The 14874-nt window shown below is 44.7% G+C and overlaps 1 protein-coding gene across 1 annotated transcript in view; it reads right to left on the bottom strand.

Moving 5' to 3' along the window:
* Window positions 1–2005: 2005 nt before the first annotated feature.
* LOC124602310 (CLIP domain-containing serine protease 2-like) overlaps window positions 2006–14874 on the bottom strand; it is a 41887-nt gene continuing 29018 nt past the window's right edge. The window contains exons 6-7 of the mRNA XM_047136313.1: window positions 14134–14235; window positions 2006–3322 (exon numbers count right to left, since the gene is read on the bottom strand). Of these exons, the coding sequence (XP_046992269.1) occupies window positions 3012–3322; window positions 14134–14235 (413 nt within the window). The 3' untranslated portion in view covers window positions 2006–3011. The remainder of the gene's footprint in view (window positions 3323–14133; window positions 14236–14874) is intronic.

Below are 14874 nucleotides of genomic sequence, written 5' to 3'. Positions count from 1 at the left end.
ATTTCTGGTTTAACGGATTGTGATCAGAATACTACCACTGAAAATTAATTAGTAGTAAGAATAAACATTGCTCAAAGTTAGAGAGAAGGGGGAAACGAGGAGGTGGAGATCTCTTCTGAACAGCAAGTTGCAAGGCATCCCAGATACGCTCAGTAATGTTCATGTCTTGGGAGTTTGGTGGCCAGCAGATGTGTTTAAAGTCAGAGGAGTGTTCCTGGACCCACTTTGTAGCAATTCTGGACGTGTGGGGTGTCGCACTGTCCTACTGGAATTGCCCAAGTCTGTCGGAATGCACAATGGACATGAATGGATTCAGGTGATCAGACATGATGCTTACGTACGTGTTACCTGTCAGAGTCGTATCTGGACGTATCAGGGGTCCAATATCACTCCAACTGCATACGCCCCACACCATTATATAGCCGTAACTTGAACAGTCCCACGCCTACATGCAGGGTCCATGAATTCGTGATACCCGTAAACGTCCATTCACTCGTTCCATATTTAAATGAGATTCGTCCGACGAGGCAACATGTTTCCAGTCACCAACAGTCCATTGTCGGTGTTGACAGGCCGAGACGAGGCTAAAGCTTTGTGTCGTGCAGTCATAAAGGGTACACAGTGGGCCTTCGGATTCGAAAGCCCATATCGATGATGTTTCGTTAAATGGTTCCCACGCTGACCCTTGTTTCTGGCCCAGCGTTGAAATCTGCAGCAGTCAGCAAAAGGGTTACACTTCTGTCACGTTGAACGATACTCTTCAGTCGTCGTTGGTCCCGTTCTTGCAGGATCTTTTGCCGGCCGCAGCGATGTGGGAGATTTGATATTTTAGCGGATTCCTGATACTCACGGTACACTCGTGAAGTGGTCGTACGGGAAAATCCCCACTTCATCGCTACCTCGGAGATGCTGTGTTCCATCGCTTGTGGTTGTTCAAACTCACTTAAATCTTGATAACTTGCCATTGTAGCAGCAGTATCCTATCTAACAACTGCGCCGGACACTATCTTATATAGGCGTTGCCGACCGAAGCGTCGTATTCTGCTTGTTTACATCTCTCTGTATTTCATTACGCATACCTATACCAGTTTCTTTGGCGCTTAAGCATATATCAATTAGAAACTTGTGCTCGCTCTCGCTCTCTCTTCTTTTCCATTTAACCAGACTGAGCCACAGCAATGTGTGGGCAGGTACAGCTAGTTTATGAATAATAACTAAGATTTTCTTTGTCGTTCACTTGGATGGTTTCTTGCTCGTGTCAGTTAGCAGTTTGATACAATGAAGTATTTTCACTGTGTAGCAACAGCCTACGTTTCCGGTGTGACAGGAAGTATGTACAGTCAAGTGGTGATTTGTTCGTAATTTCACATACAGTTTCTAATAGGGTGTATCTTTCCGCTTACTGTGGAACACTTTGGTGTTTTTTGTAACAACCATGATCTGCACGCACTTTAAGAAAGAACAGTGCAGATGTGATGGTGAAGTATGTAATTATAATAATGATAATTCAATATGGTTTGAAACCTGTAGGACACCTTTTGAGGTGACGCCACTTAGATTCTGTTTCCATGTCCTCGATTATTTATTCAAGCAAAGGATAATGTTCCAGTGTCTCCCAAAATAGATGTCACCAGGAGTACAGAGTACAGAACACTCTAAACTCGTATGAACAAAATTATTCAAAGAGTTATAGGTTGCTGGGTATTTACATATTATATCGTAGTTATATTTCAGAATGTCAGTTTTCTGACAAATTAGTTTCAACATTCAGAAAATTTAGCTATTGCTTCAAGTATACTGATAATTTCTCCGGCAACAGACCTGTGGGTCAGTAGTAATTTGCAACTGTGACAAAAGTGTAACAAACTGTGTTCACAATGCAGACATGCTAGGCGTCAAAGCCTGTATTGTCTGTCTGTGGGTGACTGCTTTACTGACGAGAAACCCTCAAGATCAGACGTTTGCTATGCTTTCGTTTTACATGAAACAGAAATGAAAGAAGATATACTTTAAAACGTTTATTTATAAATTATGAGTAAAAAAAGTAAGTCTATACATCATGGTACAGCTCACTCCCATGATGTGCAAGGATAACAAAATAAATTAAGTTTGTAAAAAGTCTTCAATACACAGTATGGTTTCAATGTTCAAAATCACTTTCTCTGCTTGAAAGCACGTCTATACATGTAATCACGAAACAGTGTCACAGGAAACCAGAACGGAATGTAGGTACTGGCAATGTACAAAGAACGCATAAATATATTAAATGTTGCAAACGAAATTATTTTCCGAGATAACGACAATGTGGCCAAAGAAGTCCTGTTTTGGTGAGTGTAGGATCGGAGTGAGAATAACTGGAGGAAATTCAATTCCTTAAATTACAGCGCAAACGGGTATGAGAAGGCAGCGCTCGTTGTTACTGCATAAAACAGTACACTGTGTCAGCTGAAGCAGCAGTTGTTAACAGTACCACATTGTCACGTTATTTACAGCCACATTGTCACAGAATTTACAACGAATCACTTGCTCGTCAGGATTAAGCCGTTTCATTTCGGTGTTTTCAGTTGTCGTCGATATACATGTTGCGCAGCTATCGAAACTTTACGAAATTTTGTTGTTCTCAGGATGGATTTTATTACTAATTACCGGAGATTCTTCCCATAATAATCAGGTTCTTAACCTGTTTCACACATGGATATCACATGACAGTAGTGTGTTTCAATTTTTTCCTTTAAGGATCGTTTTTGTGAATTGTGTGTGTACTAGACATTTAAAGGTAACAAAAGAAGAAAAATTTATATTGAAATTATATTTTAAAGACAATGGTGTGTAATGGCATGTGAAAAGATACTGCTAAGAGCTAACACCTCTTAAGGTGTAATATCGCTGATATTCGCTGTCCTAATGTGAACATTAATGTGTGATGTACTTCGTCTGGATGCATCCAGTCGAATGTTGCACGTGATGAGAGGTCTAGAAGGTGTAGTTTGGTGTATGCCGTGTGCGTGACGTTAAGGCCGAATGGTGTCGAGTATCCAGGTGAGGAAGGAGGAGACGCGGGTGTAGACGCCAGGGTAGCCCTTCATGCCGCACTCGCGGGGGCCGAACGAGACGACGCCGACGAGGACACCCCTAGGTGGCCGGCCTTGGAAGGCCATGAGCGGGCCGCCGCTGTCGCCGGTGCAGGAGTCCTTGCCTTCTTTGCCGCCGGCGCACATCTGCGACGCCACGATGCGCCGGTTCCAGCGCGAGTACCGCTGTTGGCACGTCTGCTCGTCTACCACCGGCACACCCACGTACAGCTTCACTGGGCTGACGTCACCTGTACACACAAAACACGCTCTTGTTAACCAAAGCAGGGGCTTACAATAAATTCCTCTGCGACAAAAAACGTATTTTGACAAATCAGCCCGAATCTAGAAAGTAAGGCTCGTGCAAAGGAACCATTGATGAAGAGCAACCGCCAGATCCATATTTCTAGATGTCTGAGAACCGTTTGACACAGTGCCACACTGCAGAGTAATGACAAACGTCAGAGTATACAGAATATGTTATGAGATATGAGAGTGGCTCAAAGACGTCGTGGACAAAGCTGTTCGTTAAAGACAAGGTTACCGTCAGGAGTGCCCCAGGGAAATGCGACACGACCGACCTATGTGAGCAGCAAGCTGCAACTGTTCGCTGATGATGCTCTACAGTAAGGGAAAGTGTCGCCATCGAATGACAGTAGGATGATACAGGATAATTTAGACATTTATAATTGGTGTGATGAATGGGGACTTACTCGAAATGTTAAAAATGTGAAGTAACGCAGAAGAGTAGGAAGGAAAGTCCTGTTATTTTTGAATGCAGTATTAATGATGTGCTTTTTGATGCAATCATCTCACTTAAATACATAGGCGTAATGTCGCAATGGAATAAAAGACGGAGGAGGAGGAGGAGGAGGAGGAGGAGGAGAAGGTAAGCCTATAACGTCCCATCGATAACGAGGTCATTAGAGATGGAGCACAAGCTCGGATTAGGGAAGGATGGGGAAGGAAATCGGCCGTGCCGTTTCAAAGGAACCATCCTGGCATTTGCCTGAAGTGATTTAGGGAAACCACGGAAAACTTAAATCAGAATAGCTATGCGCGGGTTTGAGTCGTCGTCGTCGCGATTGAATATGAAACGGAATGAGCACATAAGGACTGTAGTAAGGAAAGATAATGGTCAGCAGTTTGCTGGAACAATTCTACGGAATACTAATAAGAGAACTGCCATTTGTGGCAGACTTCCGTGCGATTCTACTGCCATAAACTTAATTTTCGTGTAACGACTGAACAGAAGTTAAGAGAAATCAGTGCTCATACACAGGTCTTTTTCATCGCTCCCTTTGCGAGTGTAGCACAAAAGGGGATGAATACGATTGGTACAAGATATCCTCCGCCATGCACCGTATGGTGGCTTGTGGAGTATGTTTGCAGATGTCGATGTATGTGTGATGTACCAAACTAAATCTGTGACAAGACTGAAGTTTTCTTGGTGGAGAGGACGCAGACATCTAGACATTTAGATATAACTTCAGACGTGCCAAGGTAAGTGAGCTGGGACTGTTATATTAAACTAATGATCTGGTGACAGTGTTAGTAGTAACCTAAGAGTTTTGGGTATCCAATGAAATATTTCTAGGTAAGATCAGCACACACAAGGCTTTTCTAACGAAGTAGTTGCCTGAAAGGTTATCAGGCGTTGCATCAGATAGTGTTGTAGAAACTGCACAATATTTATACGAAGCGATACCTGACGAAGAGGAGCTGCTGCCTTGAAAAAATCAGTCCGATGCAGTGCCCGACAACAATTCAAGCACCCTTGCATATTCCAGACAAGATTTCAGTGTAGTGCAAATATTAGCACCTTGCTTTAAATGTGCAGAAATACAAAATTGTGTAACAGAGGAAGTGCAAAATGTTGTTATCCTTTTGAAAGAACGTCAGTGGGTGAGTGGCGTACTTTGGTTCGTTGGCAGGGTGATGGGAAAGTAGTCAGTCAGTGTAGAAAAGGGATTAGGTATGAATATTTCATGCACCCATTCCTAGAACATTTGTTGAAGTATGTGAGACCAACAGCAAATGTTGAACGCACACAAAGGAGGTCAGCATGAAATGTGACAGATCTGTTTGGCCTACGAAAGTGTGTGTTGGAAATGCTGAAAATCTTCTACTGGCAGATGCGTGAAGATTAGAAACTATCCCCACAAAGTACACTAACATAGTTTCAAGAGCCAGTACTAAGTGAGGGATCCGGAAATCTGCTTCAGCCTCCTACCTATCAATCCTGTAGGCATGCCAAAGACACGCTTACATTAATTACAATGTGTATAAAAGGATGTAAGCAGTCATGCTTTCTGTGTCCCAAAAGTGAATGGAGAGGAAAGAAACATCAGTCGGTGATATATTAAAATGTAAAGTTTTTAGCATATTGATTTGTTTGGACTCCTGAACTAAACACACATTATCTTGTCCGTTTGGATGCATTAAGAACACCTCTCCTCATGAACTGTGACTGCATAAAACATTTGTGGAGGCATTTAGCAAAAGCCTTAAGCCACAAAGTAATGAGAATAATCAAAACATTGCACGTGTTACTTCACTTTTGTCAAATACAGCCTTGGATAGACAAGCTAGTTTCTGCAGTACAATCATGTCTTAGAGTGGAAGTTTTACAGTATTAAATAAATGCAACCAAACCACTGCATTTTTGTTTCTGACTAAGTATGCACAAAGCTTGACATGATAGGTTTTACCATCCCCCAGATATTTCAGTGGCATTGCCCGACTTATATGAAGAAATTCCAGGAAATAATATGTACATGCAACTATTCTTATATACCCAGAATCTACGAGTCACATGAAAAGTAGTTACCTAACTGTAAACACGACAAGAGAGTAAATGCAAGCAACTAGGTTTAAAGAGAAATACAGGAAACCTTTGGGCGAAAATAGGCTATTCATAGCGAAGCATGTAAGTTACCAGATAGCTTCACATTCTTTATCAAACTGCTTTGTTATGACAAACGTTCTCCCAGGCTTTTGTTTTACTATCCAAGTCATTTTGTATGCAGTGCAAACATCTAATCGCACTGTCGGCCAGACATTATAAAATGAAAATGATGGATTAATGTAAGCTGAAATAAATGAATTAAATAATTCATTTATTTCAGCTTAATGAATGAATTAAATAATTCATTTATTTCAGCTTACATTAATCCATCATTTTCATTTTATAATGTCTAGCCGATAGTGCAATTAGATGTTTGCACTGCATACAAAATTTGCGAAGGCTATACATGAGTCAGCAGAGTAGAGGTTTGATTCCCACTACGGCCAAGGATTTTCCTGATAATAGGATTAGAACAGAGTTTTTTTTTGTTTTTTTTTTGTTTTAGGGCGCAAAACTGCTATGGTCATTAGCGCCCGGTCTGTGACTTAGGAAACAGTAAAAAACGAAAATGGAAACTAGCAGCAATGGGAACGAAACTCAAAAAATTGGAGAAACTAAAAGCAGAAGGAAAGCTTAAAAATCCACTACAGAAAGGGGTTGGTTGTCCCCAAAAAAAGCTTCAAATGACTGACGTCATCTCACTGGCACTAATAAACTCGAGAACGCGATCGGCCGAGCGCGTGTCATCTGCTAAAATGGACGATATATCAGGCGACAGCTGTACACGGGCGCGTAACAGAGTAAAATAGGGGCACTGAATTAAAAGGTGTCTTACCGTCTACAGCTGAGAGCAGTGGGGACAGAGTGGGGGAGGATCGCCGCTTAAAAGATGTCGATGGCTAAAAAGACCGTGCCCTATCCGGAGTCTAGTTAAAAGTACCTCCTCCCGACGACGCGTTCGGGAGGAAGAGGTCCAAGCACAGGGAAGAGGTTTCACGTCCCACTATTTATTATTGGGAAGCGTCGACCAATGCGCGTGCCATAAATGAACAACACGATGACATAAAACGTTCCGTAGATCGGCGAAGGGGATCGATCGAATAGCTGGCCGAAGAAGAGAGACTGCAGCCTTGGCCGCTATATCGGCCGCCTCATTTCCACAGATACCAACGTGTCCTGGGAGCCAGAGGAACGCCACCGAGACGCCCCCCAGGTGGAGCAAGCGCAGACAGTCCTGAATCCGGTGGACCAGAGGGTGGACGGGGTAGAGAGCTTGGAGACTGAGGAGAGAGCTGAGAGAATCTGAACAGATAACATACTGTACCCGCTGATGGCGACGGATTTATTGGACAGCCTGGAGAACAGCGTAAAGCTCCGCAGTATAAACCGAACACTGGTCGGGAAGCCGAAATCGATTTGGGGTGTCGCCAACAATATAGACACTCCCTACACCTAACGATGTTTTCGAGCCATCGGTGTAAATAAATGTGGCTTCCTTCATTTGTGCACATAGAGCAGCAAATGCCCGACGATAAACAAGTGAAGGGGTACCTTCCTTGGGAAATTGACAAAAGTCACGGAGCAGGCAGATCCGGGGACGGAGCCAAGGCGGTGCTGTACCCCAAGTTGTCAAGAAGGTTTTAGGCAAGCGGAAGGAAAGAGAATGGAGCAGTTGACGGAAGCAGACTTCCGGTGGTAGTAGGGAGGAAGGGCGGCCTGCATACCCTACATCCAAGGAGGCGTCGAAAAAAATGTCATGGGCTGGATTAGCAGGCATGGAAGACAAATGGTTAGCATAACGACTCAGGACTGCTCGCCGATTGGACAGCGGAGGTTCAGCAGTCTCAGCATAAAGGCTTTCCACAGGGCTGGTGTAAAAAAGCTCCAGACACTAAACGTAATCCACGGTGATGGACAGAGTCGAGACGCCGAAGAATAGACGGCCGAGCAGAGGAGTAAACTATGCTTCCATAGTCCAATTTCGAGCGCACTAAGGCGCGATAGAGGCGGAGAAGGACCGCTCGGTCCGCTCCCCAGGAGGTACCATTAAGGACACGGAGGGTGTAGAGGGATCGCAGACAGCGAGCCGAAAGATAGGAAACGTGGGAGGACCAGCACAGTTTTCTGTCAAACATAAGACCCAAGAATTTAGCGACGTCCGAAAACGGAAGGTTGACAGGTCCTAGATGTAAGGAGGGTGGAAGAAACTCCTTACGTCGCCAAAAATTAACACAAACGGTCTTACTGGGAGAAAAACGGAAGCCGGTTTCGATGCTCCAAGAGTGGAGGCGATCGAGACATCCTTGAACACGTCGTTCCTGAAGGCTGGTCCGTTGAGAGCTGTAGTAGATCGCAAAATCGTCCACAAAGAGGGAGCCCGAGACATCAGGAAGGAGACAATCCATAATTGGATTTATGGCAATGGCAAACAGTACAACACTTAGCACGGAGCCCTGGGGTACCCCGTTTTCTTGGGAGAAAGTACGGGAGAGATTAGTGTTCACCCGCACTCTAAATGTTCGCTCTGCCATAAATTCGCGAAGAAAAAGGGGCAGCCGGCCTCGAAAGCCCCAAGAGAACAGTGTGCGGAGGATGCCTGTCCTCCAACAGGTATCGTATGCTCTCTCCAGATCAAAAAATATTGCTACTGTTTGGCGTTTCCGGAGAAAATTGTTCATGATATAAGTGGAGAGAGCAACAAGATGGTCAACTGCAGAACGATGCTTTCGGAAACCGCATTGGTAGGTGTTAAAAGACTGCGGGACTCCAGCCACCAAGCTAAACGGCAATTCACCATACGCTCCAAAACCTTGCATACACTACTCGTGAGAGAAATGGGGCGATAGCTAGAGGGGAGATGTTTGTCCTTACCAGGTTTCGGAACAGGAACGACGATAGCTTCCCGCCATCGTCTGGGAAAAGTACTGTCGGTCCAAATTCGACTATAAAGGCGAAGGAGGTAGCGCAGACTATGGTATGATAAATGCAGCAACATTTGGATGTGGATACCATCCGGTTCTGGGGCGGAGGAGCGAGAAGAAGAGAGTGCTTGTTGGAATTCCCGCATGGAGAAAACAGTGGTATAGCTTTCGCGATTCTGAGAGAAGAAAGCAAGAGGTTGCACTTCCACTGCACGCTTCTTCGGGAGAAACGCTGGCGGGTAATTTGAAGAGCTAGAAATCCCAGCAAAGTGTTGACCCAATGAGGTAGAAATTGCGACGGGGTCCACTAACGTATCACGCGCGACAGTGAGCCCATATACCGGGGAGAAACTAGGCGCGCCTGATAACCGCCGAATCCGACTCCAAACTTCCGAGGAGGAAGTGAAGGTGTTAAATGAGCTAATAAAGAATTTCTAGCTTGCCTTCTTGCTATCGCGGATGACGCGACGGCATCGCGCACGGAACTGCTTATAGCGGATACAGTTGGCCAAAGTAGAATGGTGGCGGAAAACGCGAAGAGCACGTCGCCGCTCACGTATTGCGTCACGGCATGCCTCGTTCCACCAAGGAACTGGGGGGCGCCGGGGCAATTCGGAGGTGCGTGGTATTGAACGTTCCGCAGCTGTAAGAATAACGTCTGTAATATGTGTGACCTCATCGTCGACGCTAGGAAAGTGACGGTCATCGAATGTCGCTAGAGACGAAAAAAGTGTCCAATCTGCTTGGGCAAACATCCAACGTCGCTGGCGCATATATGGCAGTTGAGGCTGCAGTCTAACGACACATGGAAAGTGGTCACTCGGGTGTGTATCATCAAGAGCGAACCATTCGAAGCGCCGAGCTAGCGGAACAGTACCGACCGAAAGGTCCAAATGAGAGAAATTTGTCGTGGAAGCAGACAAAAATGTAGGGACCCTAGTGTTGAGGCAAACTAGATCCGCTTGGTGGAAGACGTCTAGCAATAGTGAGCCACGTGGACAAGGATGTGGAGATCCCCAAAGCAGGTGGTGGGAATTGAAGTCCCCAACCAGCAAATAGGGGGGTGGAAGCTGACCAAGAAGATGAAGGAGATCAGCTCGTGCCATTGGTGTGGACGATGGAATGTATACAGTACAAAGAGAAAAGGTATATCCAGAAAGGGAAAGACAGACAGCAACAGCTTGGAAGGAAGTGTTTAAGGGGATTGGGTGATAGTGGAGAGTATCATGGAGAAGAATCATGAGTCCTCCATGGGCCGGAGTGCCTTCGACAGAGGGGAGTTCAAATCGGACGGACTGAAAATGGGGACGCAGCGGTCATGGGGACGCAGCTTTGTTTCCTGAAGACAGAAGATGACCAGCGAGTAGGATCGTAAGAGGATCGACAATTCATCCCGATTGGCTCGAATGCCGCGGATACTCCCGTGGATAATTGACATAGGGTGAACAGAAAATGGAGGAATGTGACCAAGGTTGCCGTCAACTCAACGACTGCTCAGAGCTTGCGACCGACAGCATGGAATGGCATTCGGCCGAAGGCAGAAAATCCTGATCCATAGGTTGTTCAGGAGCAGCTCCTGCCACCAACGATCGGCCGGTTGATCGGCCGCCAGCAGTGCGCCTCGGCAACACAGAAGACGGCCGAGGGCAATTTCCGCCAGGTGGTGCTGTAGATGAGACACGCCTTGGCGGAGAAGGAGATGAACTGGGTTTCTTATTAGCCTTCTTGGAAACATGATGTTTAGACGAAGGAGGAACCAATGGTTGTGAAGTTGGGGTACGTAAAAAATCTTCACGAGTATGCTCTTTTTTCGAAGTCTTGGTGTCTGACTTTTGGGCTAGAGATTTAGCAGAGCCCGATGAAGGGTGAGTCAGAGTGGGCAGGCGAAAGTGGTGAGGTTGAACGGGCGATCTTTGCACTGGCCGATCTAACGACCGTGGCACTAAAGGTGAGGTCGCAAGTCTGTGTGGCCGCCTCCTTTGTTGGCTGAGGAGAAGCAAAGACAGTGCTGTATTTTGCTGTTTGAGGCACGGTGGGCTGTCGACTGGAGAATAATTTTCGAGCAGCAAAGGTCGACACCTTTTCCTTCACTCTGATTTAATGAATGAGCTTTTCGTCTTTAAAAATGGGGCAATCCCAAGAGGAAGCAGCGTGGTCACCCATACAGTTGATGCAACGAGGGGATGGAGGTGGACAAGCACCCTCATGGGAATCCTTGCCACACAAGACACATTTGGCCGGATTGGAACAGGACTGGCTGGTGTGATTGAACCGCTGACACCGATAGCAACGCGTATGGTTTGGGACATAAGAGCGAACGGAAATTATGTCATAGCCTGCTTTGATTTTTGATGGGAGTTGAACTTTGTCAAATGTCAAGAAGACAGTGCGGGTTGGAATGATATTCGTGTCAACCCTTTTCACAACTCTATGAACAGCCGTTAAGCCCTGGTCAGACAGGTAGTGCTGAATTTCTTCGTCAGACAATCCATCGAGGGAGCGTGTATAAACGACTCCATGTGAGGAATTTAAAGTGCAGTGCGCTTCAACCCAGACAGGGAAGGTGTGGAGCAGAGAAGTACACAGCAATTTTTGTGCCTGGAGGGCACTGACTATGTTTCTAACAACAAGGTGCCATTTCGTAATCTGGAACAAGACTTCACAGGACCTGCAATTGCGTCGACACCTTTCTGAATAATGAAAGGGTTGACCATGGAGAAGTCGTGACCTTCGTCAACCCAAGAAATAACAAGGAACTGTGGTAACGATGGAAGGACTGTCTGTGGCTGAGACTCATTGAACTTACGCTTGTGAGCAGACATAGTAAAAGATGAGGAAACCATTGCGGAAGAATCCCCCATGATTACTGGCGTCTCTGATGGCGCGCTACTCCCTTGTGGGGGCCCTCTCAGAGGGCACTCCCGCCTTATGTGATTGTTCACACCTCAGGTCACACCTCCCGACAAACGGACAGAGGGACCAATCGGCACTTTCGGAAGGTATCAGCTCGGGTAATCACCCCTCCCTGGGCCTGGCCGTTACCAGGGGGTACGTACGTGTCCTACCTGTCTACCCGGGGCGGGGAATTACGCGTATTCCCGTCACCGGCTACGCACGAAAATGCGTGGGTTGGCCTTCAGACACACACATGGAGGAAGAAAGAGAAAGGGAAAAACAAAGAAAGGGAAAGGAAAGAAGAGAGGTCTCAAACGCCGCAGCAGAGAAAAAGGTAAAGAGAAGAGGTAAGGAAAAGAGAAAGACAGAGGAAGGATGAAGACATACAAGCAGAGAAGGCGAAGAATGCATTACATTTACGAGCGTCCGTCTCCGGACGTAGGCACAAACCATACTCCCAGAGGGGGAGAAAGGGAAGGAAAGAGCCTGTGGTGAGGGGAGGGGGGGGCGAAGATGGGGGATAGGGAAGGATGCGGAAAAGGAAGGTATGCAGCCAGGAAAGGAAGGAGGGCCACATTAGCTCGGGGTCCCGTGCTCGCTACGCACGTATCCACAAAAGAGTTGTGGACCCCCTGGTGGGGAGTGTCTATAGCCTTTGAAAGACAGCTGAGGAGCTACCTTAATAAAATGTAATGGTCCTTGTTCAGAAAAAACACCATGAGAAAGACATGTTGCTCACAAGAATTTCCTCAATAACGTCCAAGTAACGCCGTAGATACAGGGAAAATACAGTATTCTGTCAGCATCACGTAAGTACGTTTTAAATTTCTTCATTTTCACAGTCAGTCGACCTGCATGTGAAGTTATAAAATTCTTATACTGCAATGTCCAAAATATCTTCAAAATTTAGTTTCGAAGTTTCTAATTGGCTTCATAGAGTTTGAGGACTTTCTTTATAACAGTGCAGGTGAGAACTATTCGTATCGAAATAATAGCATCTAAACAGCACTAGAACAGAGATCATATGTATAGAACGCGAACAAACCGAATCTCTCACTTCAAGGAGTTCCTTCAATGTTCTGGAAGCGAGAAAAATGTAACAGCAGCTGACGAAATTATATTTACTGGTTTCTACGTAATATAGTTTTGGTTCAGAATACATCCGATTCTGAACCCCTGAAAACATCTGAAAACACAAATATGTCTGAAGATATTTCAAATCATCTCGGTAACTGATGTGCAGCATATAAATGCTTGAATAGATTTGTGGGAAAAAAAAATGGTTCAAATGGCTCTGAGCACTATGGGACTCAACTTCGGATGTCATTAGTCCCCTAGAACTTAGAACTAGTTAAACCTAACTAACCTAAAGACATCACACACATCCATGCCCGAGGCAGGATTCGAACCTGCGACCGTAGCAGTCTCGCGATTCCATACTGCAGCGCCTAGAACCGCACGGCCACTTTGGCCGGCTGTGGGGAAAAGTTATCCTTTCTATAAAGAGCTAGAATGTAATCATAAACTGCTTTCAAAGAATTTATGAAACTTTTGAACGAATGACACCTTCCAGATTATAATGTTTATTCTTAACATCTATGAAGCACTTAGCTAACAAGAATGATTGCATAGTAGCTGCGCCTAACTCGCAATCCAGAAGTGTATTATCGTCGTAAACATATTATCATCATTATACAAGAAATCTCTTCAAGGTGACTGGCACTTGGATTTTTCAAACCAGGGTCAATAAAATCAATCAGGAACTACAATGAACGGTGTGAATAACCGGTGGCTTTATAAATACTACCATCACCGCAGTTAAATGTCTCATCACGAATTTCGACGATAAAGTTTTAATTCTCTGAAAAAATAAAAAGTAAAAGATAACCTGCTGCCTAACTAATTTCTACAACGATAATTTAGCGATGAATTACGAAGCCCATTTTACTCTTAATGGTGGTATCAATGGAACACTGGAAAAAAAAGAAAGAAATAAGATGTTCTGTGACGCTGACAATCGCTTTAAAATTTGCCAGTCTCAAAATCGACGACATACAGTACATGCTCTGCCTTTATTGTTTCAGTGAAGGAATGACACATGAGAGTGATGACTATCTTAGCCACCCCAAAATAAGATCAAATGGTTCAAATGGCTCTGAGCACTATGGGACTCAACAGCTATGGTCATCAGTCCCCTAGAACTTAGAACTAATTAAACCTAACTAACCTAAGGACATCACACAACACCCAGTCATCACAAGGCAGAGAAAATTCCTGACCCCGCCGGGAATCGAACCCGGGAACCCGGGCGCCAAAATAAGAGTGTCAAGGTTCACAATGATATGGTTTCATTATTGAGGATATATTTCCAAAGTTGTTGAGACATGGAGAGGCTTACCATATTCCGTTGTACCCCAGCCAGCCACAACAAGATTCTTCCCGACGAAATTTGTCTGCCTGATCTCAGGAGCAATTGGCAAGCAGACTGGTCTGATGAAAGCTAGAATTTAAAGAAAGGTATCTCTTGTAAGACACAAGATAACAAAATTGGTGATAAATTGTTATCAAACAAGTATACGTAAACACACACTAAAAAAACCTGTCTATATCTTCACAAAAGTTAAACAGAGAGCTGCTGAGGTGTAGTGAATTATGAGTGTCCAAATTATTCCATACTATAAATAAACAAAATTAAAAGCATAGGCAGCCTTGCACACAGGGGAACACAGAAAAACCGCTCCCAATTAACAAGTTTTGGGTCATCCTTCAGGCTAGTTACCTTTAACGGAAATATAGTTTGAATTGCCTGCTGTTATTTTTATTGTTTTAAATGAAAATAAAAGCTCTTCATAGTCCTTCACCCTCAGTGGTTGATTTGGATTGGCGGTAAACAGTCGCAAAGAGTTTTATGGTGATATGGCGTCCCAGTTCATTTGATGGAAACACAAATATACCTACTGTAAAAATTGCACCTAAGTATCTGTTCCGCTGATATAATCGACACTTTAGTTACATTATGCAACGACGTGATAAATATGAAATTTTTTTCATATGAACACCATCTTCGTTTCCAGGCCGAGCGTGTTTCGTTTAACTTAACCAGCACTGTTATCTTACACCAAAAATAAGTGTTTGGTTC

The sequence above is a fragment of the Schistocerca americana genome, chromosome 1 (assembly GCF_021461395.2).
Source record: "Schistocerca americana isolate TAMUIC-IGC-003095 chromosome 1, iqSchAmer2.1, whole genome shotgun sequence".
Lineage (NCBI taxonomy): Eukaryota > Metazoa > Arthropoda > Insecta > Orthoptera > Acrididae > Schistocerca > Schistocerca americana.
The sequence above is the reverse complement of the archived record's forward strand: the minus strand, read 5'-3'. Positions and strand labels throughout refer to the sequence as shown.